The sequence below is a fragment of the Branchiostoma floridae genome, chromosome 8, assembly GCF_000003815.2.
Source record: "Branchiostoma floridae strain S238N-H82 chromosome 8, Bfl_VNyyK, whole genome shotgun sequence".
Taxonomy (NCBI): Eukaryota; Metazoa; Chordata; class Leptocardii; order Amphioxiformes; family Branchiostomatidae; genus Branchiostoma; species Branchiostoma floridae.
Genome location: NC_049986.1, coordinates 883,484 through 899,296, shown reverse-complemented (window position 1 = coordinate 899,296; position 15,813 = coordinate 883,484). Strand labels below are relative to the sequence as shown.

General features: G+C 42.4%; 3 protein-coding genes across 8 annotated transcripts in view; 1 reads left to right on the top strand and 2 right to left on the bottom strand.

The window, feature by feature from the left end:
* The window catches only part of LOC118420455 (monocarboxylate transporter 13-like), a 16,663-nt gene extending 11,859 nt beyond the window's left edge, over positions 1 to 4,804 (top strand). For 4 of the 6 annotated variants that reach the window (XM_035827269.1, XM_035827270.1, XM_035827267.1 and 1 more), the window contains 2 exons: positions 2,550 to 3,812; positions 4,376 to 4,804. In XM_035827269.1, the coding sequence (XP_035683162.1) occupies positions 2,550 to 3,812; positions 4,376 to 4,581 (1,469 nt within the window). In that variant the 3' untranslated portion in view covers positions 4,582 to 4,804. Of the gene's footprint in view, positions 1 to 1,348; positions 1,712 to 2,107; positions 2,252 to 2,549; positions 3,813 to 4,375 lie in introns of all 6 variants that reach the window. The other 2 variants (XM_035827268.1, XM_035827265.1) reach the window with 2 other exon arrangements.
* A 947-nt stretch (positions 4,805 to 5,751) lies between these two features.
* Positions 5,752 to 9,562, bottom strand: LOC118420965 (leucine-rich repeat-containing protein 15-like). Its single transcript, XM_035828066.1, has 4 exons — positions 8,798 to 9,562; positions 8,123 to 8,278; positions 6,467 to 7,411; positions 5,752 to 6,059 (listed from the first exon to the last, which is right to left on the bottom strand). The coding sequence occupies exons 1-4, from the start codon at positions 9,288 to 9,290 to the stop codon at positions 5,752 to 5,754; spliced, it is 1,902 nt and encodes a 633-aa protein (XP_035683959.1). The 5' UTR covers positions 9,291 to 9,562.
* Positions 9,563 to 9,808: 246 nt separating this feature from the next.
* Positions 9,809 to 15,696, bottom strand: LOC118420499 (galactosylceramide sulfotransferase-like). Its single transcript, XM_035827331.1, has 6 exons — positions 15,517 to 15,696; positions 14,847 to 14,929; positions 13,934 to 14,143; positions 12,534 to 12,670; positions 10,946 to 11,129; positions 9,809 to 10,326 (listed from the first exon to the last, which is right to left on the bottom strand). Exons 1-6 carry the CDS (start codon positions 15,541 to 15,543, stop codon positions 9,957 to 9,959), a joined length of 1,011 nt encoding a protein of 336 aa, XP_035683224.1. The 5' UTR covers positions 15,544 to 15,696; the 3' UTR covers positions 9,809 to 9,956.
* Positions 15,697 to 15,813: the final 117 nt, after the last annotated feature.

Here is a 15,813-nt window from a genome sequence, read left to right as displayed (position 1 = left end):
CAGAAATGCATGTTTATTCATACAGCGAGCGACTTTAGACAGCAAACAGAAGACCATAAACTTGTAGGTGTTTAGTATAGAACAGTTTTGCCATCGCCCCCTGCCTCTACGAAGCATTTGCATGTTGAAAGCTGTCTAGTACTGAGTATTAGCAGTTTGTAAAAACCCTGAATAACTTACCTATACATAAAGCGTGATAGGTAATCGATCCCGCTGCTTTGTGATGTCATAAGGATCAGATTCCATGGATTCGTGGCGGTGGATTGATCTCAAGTTGGAGTGTTGTACGGGGTTTCACTCGCCATTTCGGATGATAACGTAATGCAGAAGGTCTCGTGTATGAGAGAACGTCAGGTATCAAAACACAACGTACTCATTTTATCGAGAATAGAACTGATGGTCAGGTTTAACCCTATCCAGACCGGGGGGGGGGGGGGCTAAAAGTGCCCGCGTCAACTTTGACGTCGTATAACTGGCGAACGACGTGTGCTAGGACTACGAAACTTGGTGACTTTTCCTAAAATATTGTTGGCAACAATTCTGCGAAAAAATTTAGTTTGTGATTTTTCGTGTTGCCATGGTAACGGGTTTCTGACAGGCATATTTTCCCAAATTTACTAATTTCAGTTTGAATTATGGGATTTCATGGTTTTATAGCTAGATCAAACTTGTTTATTGATATCATTAACATCCTGTGTAATTTTAAGTTACATTTCTAATTAAATATTCATAATTTATGCTAATTTGATGACGTCATGGGTCAAAATCCAAGATGGCGGACAATGCCATTTTCAACGATAAATACATGTACATGTTATTTTTACTCAAATTCCGTCAAAATCTTTTATTTTCTTACAAAACACAATCATTTGAACCTTTTTAGTCCACTTCCATTGGGTTTTGGGGTTATATGTGGAAAAAATCGTATTTTAGAAAATTCAAGCTTGTCGATCCAAGATGGCGGACAAATGACGTCATTTTCTGACGTCATATAGACGTCAATGTCATCGTCATTGGCATCAAAAGACTTGGCAGACTTAGACACCAATAAGATAACCTTTATTGTCATCGTTTTGTTCAATACATTTAAGTATAGCGGAAATTTCATATTTTGACGATTTAAGCCCAAAATAGGACACTATGACGTCATAATTACGTCATATTACGTCATAACGATACCAAAATTACAGAAAATATAAAACTTCACTAGTACATCATCCCCTCCAAATTTGGTGATCGTAACCCAAGCCTTTTTGAAATTACGAAGGGGGGGGGGGTCAAAAGAGCCTTTAGATGGAGGGTGGGATGGGCTGTGGTTAATGTGGTCTTAAACACTTGATTATTACAGATGCCGGTACGTTACACCAGGCCCTTAGATGGAGGGTGGGGATGGGCTGTGGTTAATGTGGTCTAACACTTGATTATTACAGATGCCGGTACGTTACACCAGACCCTTAGATGGAGGGTGGGGATGGGCTGTGGTTAATGTGGTCTAACACTTGATTACAGATGCCGGTACGTTACACCAGACCCTTAGATGGAGGGTGGGGATGGGCTGTGGTTGGAGCCGTCTTCATGATCGGAGCCTGCAGCTTGGGAGTCATGCGATCATTCGGCGTGTTTTTCGAAGAGTTCACGACGCAGTTTGACCAATCAGCTGCAGCCACGTCATGGATCATTTCCGTTTGTCTGGGACTCACTTTTGGAGGAAGTAAGAAACAACAATTTTCACGACGTCAAAGATCTATCATTATACTAACCTACTGTACTTACTTGCAGTCAGATACATGCGATTGCCAAAAAAGTATCCTATCCTAGGACCGAAACATAATTAGCAAAATATGTTGCGTCTATCAATGTTAAGCCAAGATTAACAGAATACATATAACACATAAACTGTAATATTACAGTTCCTATATATATATAGGAAGTCTACTCAAAGATTTCTAACCAATACGTCAGCCCACTTCAGAAAAAACGATCCATTATTCACCATGATAGGTCACATTCGATGACGAAGGTTGAAATTGAGTGCTTTTTCGGGAACAAGAGTATAGATCTTGAACAACTCAATGGTTTCAGATTTCTTTTATACCTACCGTCTTAGCTCTACTTGGTGTCATGTTAAGCGCGACGTTCGGCTTCAGACCGGTGGCGATGGTGGGCGGAGTGCTGGCGGCAACAGGATGCATTCTGACGTCATTCTCAACCAGTATAGTCCATCTGTACATCACTGTAGGCGTGTTGGTTGGTGCGTGAACAAATTTTCGTTTTCTGCGTTGTTTCCGAAACACATATATTCATATGGCAAAAACCTATGACTACTGTCCCTAACTTCAACATTCATCTGTACAACACATACTGCCATTCATTCTGGTTTAATAATAATTGTACACAATGCTGTTTGTAGAAAGTATTTTGATCGTCAGGCGATGTATATTGCCTTTAAACTTCGGTGAATGTGCTAAGTGCCTAGCCTGTTTGATGTTGTTGAAACTCTGCACAGGACGTTGTTGTGAATTTTAATACGTATCTTTGTTTCTCTATAGGTTTAGGGTCGTCCCTAGCTATGTTCCCGAGCTTAAGTCTGGTGGGGAAATACTTCGATAAGAAGCGGGCCATCGCTAACGGTATCGCCTTCTCGGGTGTCGGCGTGGGTAACATCGTGTTCCCCCTCATCTTCACGTACCTGATAGAGGAGTACGGGTGGAGAGGGTCGTTCCTGATCGCTGCCGGAGTCATGCTCAACATCACAGCTTTCGCGGCCTTGTTGAGACCGATCCATCTGGCCATGCCGCTGAATGAATCCGAATCACTGTCATCACCAGCAAATACAGAAGCTAAGACATTCCATGCCTACGTTAACGAAGCTTTCTCTTCAGAGCCCAGTGATATTCAACTGGACCAACCGGTGGCCTTCATCCAAAACAATGTCCAATTAGAAAATATACACGACCTACCACCTAAATCTGAAACTTTGTCGACATCACCAGTAGCAAAGGCCAAGGAAATCCAAGCGTTCACTAACGAAGCTTTCTCTTCAGACAGTGACATCCAACTGGACCAACCGACGACTCCCATTGAAAACAATGACCAACAGGAGAACATAGACGACCTGCCAACTAAATCCGAATCATTGTCGCCATCACTAGAAGCAAAGGCCGAGAAAAACCAAGCGTGCACTAACGAAGCTTTCTCTCCAGACCTCTCTGACATCCAGTTGGACCAACCAAAGGGCGTCATCCAAAACAATGAAGAAAGGGGGAATACAGAAGACCTCCAACTTTCCAATAAAAAGAGACGGCCAGATCACCCTTCTAGTCATGGGCGCACAACGCTAGCTGAATTCAAGACTTTGCTAACCAATCCCTCGCTAGTTTGCTTCATAACTGCTCAGATGTTGTTCTTGGGATTCGGTCTGTTCATTCCCGTCGTTCATATCACTCCGCGCGCAAGGCATCTCGGGATCGAGCAATATCAGTCCGCGTTCCTCGTTTCCATGATCTCTATAGGCGACCTGATTGGTCGACTGCTGTCGGGAATTCTTCCGACGAATAGAAAATTTCGTCATCTCCATTGGTACATACTTCTCGTGTTAGCAACTGGCATCTCTTGTCTTTTGTCACCCCTTGCAAAGACTTACCCCGCGTTGGCTGTCTACTGCATCACTATAGGACTTCTGGTAGGAGCCGGTCTGACACTCTCAATGACGCTCCTAGCGGATCTCGTTGGTCCTACAAGACTTTCCGATGGAATGGGGCTGATGACTTTGCTGATGAGCGTTTCAATAATAGGAGCACCTCCAATCGCAGGTAAGGGATGAGGATGTCGATATCGCACTGGACTGCGTCAAATTGCAAAAAGCATTCATAAAGTGGCGCAAACTGCCCATCGGCTCCCAAATATGGCACCGGAAGTACGAATTTCTGAAAACTAAAAATATTAGAAACTGGCTAAATGGCGCAAATAAACCTTTAATCATTGTACACTGTTTTTAGGCCACATTACAATTCTTAGTAAAGTTGTATTGTGTAGAAACTCGAAATGTGGCATTTAAGGGAAAATTGGTACGAATTCGCGTTAGCGCAATTTGGTGCAGTCCAATGAGGTAACGGCTTAATTACTATGCATAAGTTGAGCTTTATCTATTTATTCTATTTCAACTTAAGACTGGCTTGCTTATTCAATGTGACACGCTGGTCAATCTGCCCTGCTTTTGGATAGCAACAATGGGTCCCAACATGTATAACGTAAACAATGTTCTTTGTAAATTTTCCAGCCAATTTCTTTTCGTCCATTGGCATTAAATGTGATGTCTGCAGTACGCAATTCTTTTTATTGTAGACTGTGTCAATAACATCGGTTTGTATTTCAGGGAAACTTTACGACGCCACTGAAAACTACAACATGTCGTTCATCGTGGCCGGATGCGCGCCCGTCCTAGGGGGACTGATAGCCGCCATCTTGTTGTGCCTTGGGGACGAGAACGTTCGCCGAGTGTCCGTTAATGGAGCCCAGCCTAGCGTCGACAAGTCAGACACGATGGACGTTTGTGAAAATTATGAGATAACGCGCTTATAGAAGATTATGAGTGTGTTTCTGTTTCCTTTATCTTTATTTTACCTCAGGTTCATCATCAATGGTTCAGCATCAGCATGTTTACACGTGCTTAGAATATGTAATCATTCCAAAATTCGATATTACGTGTAAAGTGTTTAACATTTGTAATTATGTAATAGGTGGGGGGATAAAAACCTTTCATTGATTATCAAATGAAAATCTCGAATAAAGTTGTTTTCTCTGTCCTTATGTAGCACTAAACTAGTTGGCCTAGTACACGAAGTCGACGTCCTTAACCGGTAGCGCACTTTAATCCAATAACGTAACTTAGGCCATGTTGATTTGATTATATGGATGACATCCTCTGGGAACTCCAAAACTGATGCGAGCGAGCGAATAAAAAAAAAAGTTTGGCCAAAAAAAAAGTTGCCTTCAGTATGAAATCAAAGTGGCGAGGAAGGTTGAACATAGGACTAAACACATATAGTATATGGTATACCAACAGTTAGGTGTAGGGACCAGTACATCATACGGGTGCAAAACATTTTATTCTTCTTGGACCAATAAAAAAAAACAGACCTGAAAAAACAACAACAGAGGAACAGGTTTCGCCAATTACAAAATGGACACACTATGTCTGCAGCCATTTGGGGTCTAACCGGGGGGCCAAGAAGACAACAAGAGCTAAGTCAAGTAGAGTTTATAGTCAATTGCACCAAGTTTCTACAGTCAAAGGTACAGAGACAGTTAGCCTTTATTACATGGAGATGGGATTTTAAAATGCAGTGGGAGTCCAATAATCTACCAAACAGATTCCTTTGTAGCAAAATTGACCAATTACCATTGTTTTGAGTATTGCCAGTTCTCAAGTTTCCACAGACAATCAGGTCAGGTCCGGACCTGGAAATGATCCTATGGACCTGAATCTGTACTGGTACCTCCCCCTACCAACAATAGATTTTTTTCTTTCTGTCCTTTCACATCTTATTCTTGACTTTAGATTCATTTTGGCATTCTATGGCATTAGTTATCTGTTTTCTGATACTTTGTTTTCAATCTACGGAATATTTGTGCTCATTTTACAGCTGCTTTACACAATTTATTGTGTGGTCGAAAACTTTTTTTTTTTTGGAAATGGTCGAAAATTGGTGCGAGCGTGGATGTCATCCATATAATCAAATCAACGTGGCCTTAGTTGTTGGTTGTCTTTTCGGTGACCATACTGCTTACTGTACCTGTAGTCAACTCATCATCAACACCCCGATAATCTGGGTTGTGAAACAAATCTTCAGTCCGCACGGTGACGGGGAGAAGAGAAAAATCACCGCTGCAGTTAAGACTTCTTGAGTCAAGTTTAGACAGAAGCGCCCCCTGTAGCCGCTGTGGGAACACACAGACGATCTCCCTGTAGAACCGCTGAACGTTGTTTAACCACTGGTGGAATCCCAGCATGCCACAGTCACAGGTCCACGGATTCTGGTCCAGCTCCACCACTAAATCTGCAAATGATAAAAGAAAATATCTTGTGAATCTTCTTCCCTAAAAACTAGTTTCTTGGTTACCTTTAGATACCCCGTTCTATTACAAAATGATAAATGTGATCTTAGATCTTAAAATGAAAGAATCAATGGAACACAGCAGGCAGATTTCATCGTTGTCTTATGGCTTAATTTGGATAATGAACAGTATCGTGTCTTCGACAGTGATAATCGCCAAATCGTAGATTATGATTAGTAGTACCCATAATTGAAGTGATAAATGTTAAGTAATCAAATTAAACATTGACATTGACTCACCTGTTCATTATTCGCTGTGTGTGGTCACAATATGAGCTTATTAGCTGCCAAATCTACATTATATTATCATTCTTGTAATTTGAATAAAGTCATGATCAAAAGATCCTCACCTGAAGACATATTTGTGAAAGTTGTGGATGGCAGGTTCCGTAAGTTGTTTCCTCTCAAATCCAACTGTCGCAGTTTTCCAAGTCCTTCAAAAGCGGTGTCATGGACGCGACTCAAGTTACAGCTACGAAGTCCCAGTATTCTCAGATTCGGTAGATGGACAAACGACGAAGGACCAATGGATCTGATTGGATTATAGTCCAGGTAAAGGTCTTTTAAACTTGGCATCATACCCAGGCTACGTTTTGGAACCCGTTGTAAACGATTGTTTTGCAGAAACAGTCTCCTTAGTGAAGAGTGATTTCCAAATGCTCCGTTTTCTACGTGACGTAAGAAATTCCCGTTCAAGTTGACGCTGAAAATGAACGGCATGTTTGAAAATGTACCCTGTTCAAGTTTAGCAATGCGGTTACCGTTGAGAAATATCCCCATGATTTGGCCCAACCCGTTGAAAGCCTCGCTAGAAACGGTGCGAATCTCACAGTCACGCAGTGACAAGAGTCGGAGATTTTCCAGTCCCTGGAAGGAATGCTCACGAAGTTCCATAATAGGGTTCTCAGACAAGTTCAAGACCACGAGTTTTGTCATGACGGATAGACTCTCTGTGGGCACACGTCCAAGTTTGTTTCGCCCGAGCAGAAGTGTGTGGACGTTTGGTGCATTCCGGAAACTAACATCCGGGATCTCTTCGACCTCGTTCCCAGTCAGGGACAGGAAGCGAAGGCCCGGATGTTGATGACCAAAAACAGGTGGCTGTTTAAGGCGGTTGAAGTCCAAGTACAAATAAGTCAAGTTCGGAGCAGCTCCAAATGTATCCGGGTGTATGTAGTTGATCCTATTATTCCGAAGCTCGAGAACTTGCACAGAAGGCAAATCCTCAAAAATGTTGGCCGTTATATTGGCCAAACTGTTGTTCGAAAGGTTGAGTGACGTCAGAGATTGAAGCCCTGTATGACATAAACATTGGAAAACAGTTGGCGCACTGAAAACTATTTTTGCACAGTGACCACATGTCAGTCTAGGATTCAATAAGCATTCCCTGCTTCAATATACACATTTGTTACAATGGTACCGGTGTATTTTGGTAGCTCATAGTACCAATTTTCCATTATGGGTTGAGTGTTAGTCAGTAGAATAATATGTAAACATTTTCGAACAGCATAAAAACGTAAGAATATAAAATGTCAAGAGAATGTCTGACACTTCGGCACATGGACACTTCGGCCCCCTGGCAATCAGGACATTTCGGCCCCAAGCTCAGGACACTTCGGCCCCAAGCCGAGGACACTTCGGCCCTGGGTCCAGTCCACGATAGTTATCTAACACGTAGCCCGAGTTGACTAAATAAAGTATAATTTTAGGACGTATGATTTTATTTGTATAGTATAGCGTTCTCCTGTCTACTCGAGAAAATCGCCATTAGTGATTACGCTTTTTTGCGTTTCCGGGGCATGAAGATCCCGACTTCGATTAATTTGTACATTGCATAGCATGGCATGCCCACAACATAAGAACTAGCGGGGTCGAAGTGTCCTCTGAGCCTGGGCCGAAATGCCCTCGGCCTGGGGCCGAAGTGTCCTAGACTTGGGGCCGAAATGTCCGGGCCGAAGTGTCCATGTGCAGAACTGTCCTGATACCATGTCAAGATGTTGACTGACCTCTAAATGCCCCGTGTGGAATGTACTTCAGATTGTTGTTGTGGAGTAAGAGTGTGTGTAGACTGCTCAAGTCTCGGAATGTGCCGTCTGGCAGCTCTGATAAACAATTATGGCTGAGCGTCAGGGACTCCAGATTACTCAATCCAGCAAACAGACCTGCGTGGAACAGATGAACCGTACCACGAATACAAACTTGGCACTACTGCGTATATCGAATTAATATTTTTAGCCTCTACCTTAGTCTGCAAGCAGAGGTTTGGCTCCGTTTTTGATGTATTTTTATCGGGCTTTCAATTTGTGCTGTTCTCTGTTTGTCTGCCAGCCACTATAAAGAAAACCGCACAAAATAGAAAGCCCAATAAAAACACCCCGAAACACGTCAGAAACAGCCGGAGTCGAACTTCTGCTTGGAGAGTACCCAGCAAGAAAAATGCAGAAATTGCCCAAACTGAAAATTATGCCAGGTGAGTTCGTCAGTCTAATGAGTACAGTTTGCAACTAGGATGCAAGCTGTACAAGCTCGAGCCCCTCTGACGCAATACTATTCAGTCTATCTAATCGATCTATACTATTACATCCAGCAACTTATTCAATCTGTAGCCGGTAATGATATTATATGAATAAAACCGTAGATTCCAACGACGTATCAAACAGGGAGCTAAAAAAAGTATTTACCCTCTGTGATGGTACAAATGTTGTTGTTGTTTAGGTGGACAATCTTTAGTCTGGAGAGATGGCGGAACGTGTCAGAGTGGAGGTGAGAGATGGAGTTCCACCCCAGATAGAGATGTCTCAGCCGCAGAAGCCGCCTAAACGCGCGGGGCGAGACTACACCAATGTTGTTCTGAGTCAGATACAACCTGCGCAGGCTGTCGATCTGGGCAAAGGAGTGCTCATCGATCCTCTCGATCTTATTCCTCTGCAAGGATAGCTGTTGAAGGTACGGAAACCATCGGAAACTTATTGACTCCAAGTCGTACAGGCTGTTGTCGTCCATGTTCAGGACCCTGACGTGTCTCGGGATGGAGGCCGGCGCCCGGACCAGCCCCATGTTGGTACACTCCACGGTTTCGGAGGAACAGCTACATCCGGCTGGGCAGAGGGTGTTGGATGCCGCCATCATCCTCGGCGGATTGGCAAAGAGAAGAATTAAAATATGTAACCACATAATGCTGAAGCGAGCTTAAACTGCTGCTTTAAGTTGGGAAGAAAACGCAAAGCACGACGTACAGCGTTTGTAATGCGCTGTGAATGAAGGGGAGGGAAGACTGTACGCCTGGACGCATGTACAGTAGCTTGCATCTGGTGTGGATCATCGCCACCTTGTTGACGTCTGCTTAAAACAGACTTCGTGGCCACTTTGGCCGCTTTTGGCCTGTTACTAACTCAACTTGATACTTTCTTTCAAGTCAGGTTATAAAGGTGTAAGTCTTCATATTGACAGGCGTAGCGTCATTAATTCTAGCCCTCTAGACTTACACAAAATAAGGGTAAGATTAAGAAATCGTCACACAGCCACATGAGTCATCATTCATATGGATTTCATTCGTAAAAAAATCAAAATATGGAGAAAGACAAATCGCTTCCATCGATAATGATAAATCTTTCACACGACGATTTCTTAATCTTACCCTTATTTTGTGTAAGTCTAGAGGGCTAGAATTAATGACGCTACGCCTGTTATCGCCAAGGCTATCTTTGCTGTAGGAATACCAGTACTACATCACTCAAGCTAACCCCAGGAAAATGAATCTTAATGGCTTCGACGAATGTTATAGCTCCATTTCAGATTTAATCAATAGTTCCATCCATCGGTGTCTGGTAGGTATAAAGTTCATATAGTTTGTTTCTTCTTACGCATTTCGCTCTTGCCATTCCCGCGTGCACGATTGCAGATTTCTAGATCCCATTTCACGCGTGTCCTTTTCAAATCCTGGCAGAACTGAGGTTCAATGTCCACCGGTCCGTTCCACTTGGACCCAGGAAAAGTTTTCTTCTCCGTATTTTTTCCTGCACAGTAGCTGTTGACGTTGTGGTTTAACTGTTGAAAAGCTTCCAGCTCGTCTTGAAAGTCCGGCCCTGCTGCCTGTATCTTACTCCACAGACTTCTGTTGAAATGATCGTACAGCTGATAGTCGACCCAGCTCATGTTTCTGTGGTTCTGGAGTTGTTGCTCGGTGTAGACCGACACTGGCTTTAAGTATCTGAAAACACAACAGTCATAAATATACTACATTAACTTCCTTGATGAATGGAAATACAGGGATGATTTGAAATGAGTACAAGCTTTAGGTATCCAGTCATAATAAGATAAGCTTACATGTATCTAAAACATACACTTTGTATTACATGGAGGGAAAGCGCTCTAAGTCGAGAACTCGAGTTTACAGGCCAAAGGTGCACTCTCACTGCACTTGCGTCAAGCCTGCGTCACTTCGGGGTTCGTTCACTGCGTCACTGTTTTGATATTTTCTCCAATTTATTTTATAATCTAGATATTGCGTAATACTTAGAAGACGAAAGATACACAAAAAGTAAGAAAATTCGTTCTTTATCTCTGAAATTCGTTGAGTATCTTTCTTATGATGATCTTTCGAACCCCGCGGTGACGCTGCCTTGACGCTAGTGCAGTGACTGTACGCTTTAAGTAGCTGATTCGGCAAGAGAGTCGAATAGCAATTTTCACACCAATGCCCATTATAGTGAGGATCCACAACTACCAGAATAGTACTATGTAGCTAACATATTACGATGACTTGGGACGGTATTTACAGCATCAAATTTTTTGTCAAAATGTTGTCAAATCTCGTGTTTATCACTCACACTTGTTTATGTTTGGGCTGTCTGTCGTACAGAATGTTGTAGAACGACCAACACATCAGGCGCCGGAGTAAGACTAGCGACGCGTCGAAGTACTCCAGGATGAGGATCAGGGGAAAGTCACTGTCAAGCTGAGAGATGTACTTCCTGAGTTCTCCGCTGCCTTTGTTGTCGTTGTCCTTCCATCCTTACAGTAATACGCGTTGTAGACAGAATTCAATTACGAGGAAGAATCGGATAAAGGGGATCGGTTCAGATTAGTATGATCAGTCTGTTACTATAGAAAATCCGTACACCGATGGACCTAGCAACTAGCAAGAGGCAAGAATGTTGGCTGCGTGTGTAGATAAACATAGATAATGAATACATGAATATATGAACGTTTCAAAGCATGTTTTGATTTATTCCCTTTCCATTCCTTGACAGTAATCTTAATTACACGTTTATCATAGAAAATGCTGATTTAGAAGTTTTCTTAATTTCCCAAGAGAGGAAAATTTGCATCATATACAAGTTAAAACTTACACAACGCTTGTCCTGCTTGGAATTCCTTTGCCAATTTAACCCCTCTTAATTAAGCTGGATAGTTAATCACATCAGTAAAACCTGACCTATTCTGTGCTGCTACTGCAGATTTACATCCCCAATCGATGCGGTATGTTGCAGTATGCCACATTTATTAAGAAATGCCCCAAACTAGGGCTGGGTATCGGTACAGCGTACCGGTACAAAACCGTTTTTTTTTCTTATTGGACCGGTCCAGAAAGACCGGACCTGAAAAAAATAGGTGAACCGGATGTTGGACCGATTAGAAAATTAACAGATTATTTTATCAGGCATTCACGCGTTTTGGAGCTTGCAGGTGGAAGAAAACAACAAGAGTGAAGTAGAGTAGAGTTTATAGTAATTTGTACCAAGTTTTACAGCCAATCGTACAGGTGCAGTTAGCGTCGTAGGATTTTAAAACGCCAGTGTAAGTCTAATACTCCACCAAACAGATTTCTTTGTAGTGGAATGGACCATTGGTATGAGTCATACTGCATCAGGTCCAGGTTCAGGTCCGGACCTGGACCTGATCCTTTGGACCTGAACCGGACCTGGACCTGAATTTTCTGTACCGGTACCCTGGCCCCTACCCCAAACCCATAAAGATACTGGACCCACATACAGGCATCATATCTGTGTATCCTGTATATATACGGCATCAGCAGGACATACACTTCTTCTATTGGTATTCCGCCTGCACACCGAATTGCACTTTGTAATGCGCCTGGCAATCTAAAACATTAGCGGTAAATTCAAACCTACCTAAGACAAAAGACTGGAGGTTCTTGGTCTAAAACATTAGCGGTAAATTCAAACCTACCTAAGACAAAAGACTGGAGGTTCTTGGTCTAAAACATTAGCGGTAAATTCAAACCTACCTAAGACAAAAGACTGGAGGTTCTTGGTCTAAAACATTAGCGGTAAATTCAAACCTACCTAAGACAAAAGACCGGAGGTTCTTGGTCTAAAACATTAGCGGTAAATTCAAACCGACAAAAGACCGGAGGTTCTTGGTCTAAAACATTAGCGGTAAATTCAAACCTACCTAAGACAAAAGACTGGAGGTTCTTGGTCAATGACCCGCTGCGCATGTTCTCTCTCATCGATCTCTCATAACGCCATGGGTTGTCCAGAAATCTGCCCAGTGGGTTCTCCTCATCCTCTAAGCCAATCTTTTTGTCCCTAGAAAATGTAGCAACAAAAAAAAGCATAACCACCATTATGTTACAATTTCAAGACTAAATATCCGTGAACAAAATAAAGCGCTTACCAACAAGCTTTCGATCAGTCCTCTGATCCTTCTCAAGCTGAAATGACCCAAAACCTAAGTCACACATCCGGAACGGAAGTGTGACGTCAGCAAAGGGTCAAAGGTGCACCCCCCCCCCCCCCCTGACAAAGTAATCATGCTCGGAATCAATTGCAAGTATCTTCACCTTGTCGAAATCCACAGAGTGTCCCGGTGATTCTATATGGATGTGTGACTTAGGTTTTTGGTCATTTCAATTTGACATGGATCAGAGGACTGATCGAAAGCTTGTTGGTAAGCACTTTATAGATAAACCATAGTTAAAATCAGCCATTGCAGAGCATCGCATCGGGCAATGTACAAAGTTTTTTTTCCAGTGGCGTTCGACTTTATTTTACGTGTGTCTCTTCTGAATAGCCATCTAGGCGCTTTTGTGCTTCTTCGACCGACCAAATGTGGACCTAGCTGTGAGTACCAGCCTATTATGTCTTACACTGTAAAATAAAAAAAAAGGAGACCACAACAACGTGAGAATTACAAACAAAGGTTCAAATCAAGCAAAAAAGTACTGGATGGTTATCTCGTATATATTTCGTAGACCATAATGTGCTTTTTCTTGATGAAATGCCATCAAGAAAAATTGTCATCAGAAACAAGATAGGGCTATATACATTTGCACGGGAGAAAATGCGGCACATTTCACTACACCTCCCTCATTCCAATGGACAGTTCCAACCTAGAATTTAAACCGAAAATATAGCCAATTCTTTCCTTTGTGTTTTTACATTTTGACGGATGAGGGTGGGGCCATGGTATCGGTAAACAGGGCGAACAAGCCATCAGCTGATAATCTCCAAGCAGATCTTGCGCAATACAGTATCATAAGCTGGTGAAGGAGTTTCGCCGGCAGAGGAGTAAATTGGCCACGCAAAGACCAGCAGTAGAACGGAAAAAACTCAAAGGCACTGCGTGGGGCGATCTTTTCAGCAACGTATTTCTGCTCCTCCTAGTGCCCACTTATAATTCCCTCCAACGTGAATATTGGCCGGGATTATCGTCTTACAACCTTTCCGAGCCAGTATCTGGGACAAACGCATGGCCAATTTACTCCTCTGCCGGCTAAACCCCTTCCCCAGTTTATGATACTGTCTTATGCCACACAAGATCTGCTTGGAGATTAATCAGCTGACACATACATGTCGATGTAGAAGAACAATGACTTGAAATGACTGAGCGGCTCCCGGAGAATGGCGATGAACTGTGTATCCGGCGCCATGAGCTTGTGTAACTTGACCCTGTCGTACACAGTGTGATGTACCAGTATGTTGTACTCATCCACGTTCTGCTTCATCAGTTTGGCGTCTGTTATGTCTCCAGGGAATCCCAACTTCGAATTGCCACATTTCCTGGAATTAACAAGTGTCATCTTTAATAGGGCCTTCACACTGAAACCTAATCAGCAGGAATAAAGCAGAACCAGCCGGAATGTAGAATTTGCAAAATTCGTGCCATATTCGGGCGAAAATTCCAAATGGACCTAATGCCGACATCCTCCTACGCACGGTCTCCAACTAGCTAGCCTAGCGCCGTTGGAGACCGTGCGTAGGCATGAAGAAGGAAGCAGAGAGTACTTAGGTAAGTTTACTAAACTCTGCCAGCTGAATTCTAGCAGAAATTATAATGGGAAAAGTTCCTAATTCTCCTCGCACGCCGTCGTTAGATTATTTGGTGTGGACTTCAAGTACAATTTTTTTTAAATGTGTGTCAGGTATATCGAATTCCGGTATATCTAATGGGAGGTGTGTGTTTGATTGAAAAGTCATATTTTTCTAGATGAAGCCCAGACGCATATTTTAGGAACTTGTTCTTGATATTCTTTCAAAATTAATGATATAAGTATGAGTTTGATCAGTAACGGTGCTTTTTCGAATCGAAAATGGAATATTATCGTCAATCTGAAGTTTGTACAAGGGTTTCTCATTGTTTAAAGTTGGCCAATGTTACGCAAATATCTTTTACATACTATTAAAAAGATGCAAAAGACATAAAGAGAGAAATTGTTGTGAGAAAACAGAAGGTTTGAATCGAAAGGAAGAAGTTAGTTCTCACTTTGGAAGTACGAAGTTCAGTCCGTGTTCGTAGCCGAATCTCTTCAGAATACAGGCTGTTGTTTCAGACCCTGCCTTGTGCACCTGGACAAAAATGTACAGTTTCAGTACACCAAAACAATTGTATGTCCATGGCTTCTCAATTAAGCTATTTTTTTCTAGCTATACCATTATAAAGTATAACAACTGCTGCACGAATGAATGAATTAAACATACGTTAATGGCTGTATAAAACTATTGGCCTTCCTGTTACTTTGGACGTTTTGGCAGTCTTTTCCTTTAGCAATGATTGCCATAGAAACAAGCTAGGCACTTCCAGGGATCAGAAAATTAAAATTCTCCTGTTGGCGTGTTGCTCGTTACTTTCACTAAGTTCGATGTTATTTGGACTAGTATGTCTCAAATGGGGCATAATGGACTGCTAATTTGCATAAATTTGCATAAAGAGCCCTAGAAACATGATGTCCCACTTGGACCTTAAATGATCGGGTCACTTCAAGCTATTACTCTATGATACTGGACTAATCATGTACAGGGTGGTCTAATCGGCTACGAAACGATATTTTTCAAGCATCTCTTTGGAACCAGTGAGACGGTTTGAAAGGTATATAATTGGTTATGAGAATGGTAAAGTTAAAGCTTTACACATAAGTGCATACAATTTGTCTCACCTTTAGAAATGCAATACTTTTCTTCATCTTGCACGGTGGCTTTGAACCAGTGGCCGCCGCGTGGCCGCCATGTGCGTTTGTTTCACGGTGTTCGAGGTACTCCTTTTCAGTATGGATGTTGTCGGTTGCCGCTTCGCTAACGATGGCATCTTCTGTCCTTTTATTTGTGACTCTACAGGATAATACACAGGCTGGTATTGTGAGATGGTTGAACCTTAAATTTGCTCACTCAGTAATTAGGAGACAATGTCAATGTTGTATGTAGCAAGCACGATGACACATCTACATCTACAATGC

What these genes read in the sequence shown, in the direction of transcription:
- LOC118420499 (XM_035827331.1), bottom strand. Translation starts at nt 15,543, where the DNA reads ATGAAGAAAAGTATTGCATTTCTAAAG. An exon ending in CTGAACTTCGTACTTCCAAA is followed by an intron (nt 14,144 to 14,846) that starts GTGAGAACTAAC and finishes TGTTAATTCCAG; the next exon opens with GAAATGTGGCAATTCGAAGT. An exon ending in CCTCCAGTCTTTTGTCTTAG is followed by an intron (nt 11,130 to 12,533) that starts GTAGGTTTGAAT and finishes TATTACTGTAAG; the next exon opens with GATGGAAGGACAACGACAAC.
- LOC118420965 (XM_035828066.1), bottom strand. Translation starts at nt 9,290, where the DNA reads ATGTGGTTACATATTTTAATTCTTCTCTTTGCCAATCCGCCGAGGATG. An exon ending in TCCACACGGGGCATTTAGAG is followed by an intron (nt 7,412 to 8,122) that starts GTCAGTCAACAT and finishes TATGTCATACAG; the next exon opens with GGCTTCAATCTCTGACGTCA. An exon ending in TTTCACAAATATGTCTTCAG is followed by an intron (nt 6,060 to 6,466) that starts GTGAGGATCTTT and finishes TATCATTTGCAG; the next exon opens with ATTTAGTGGTGGAGCTGGAC.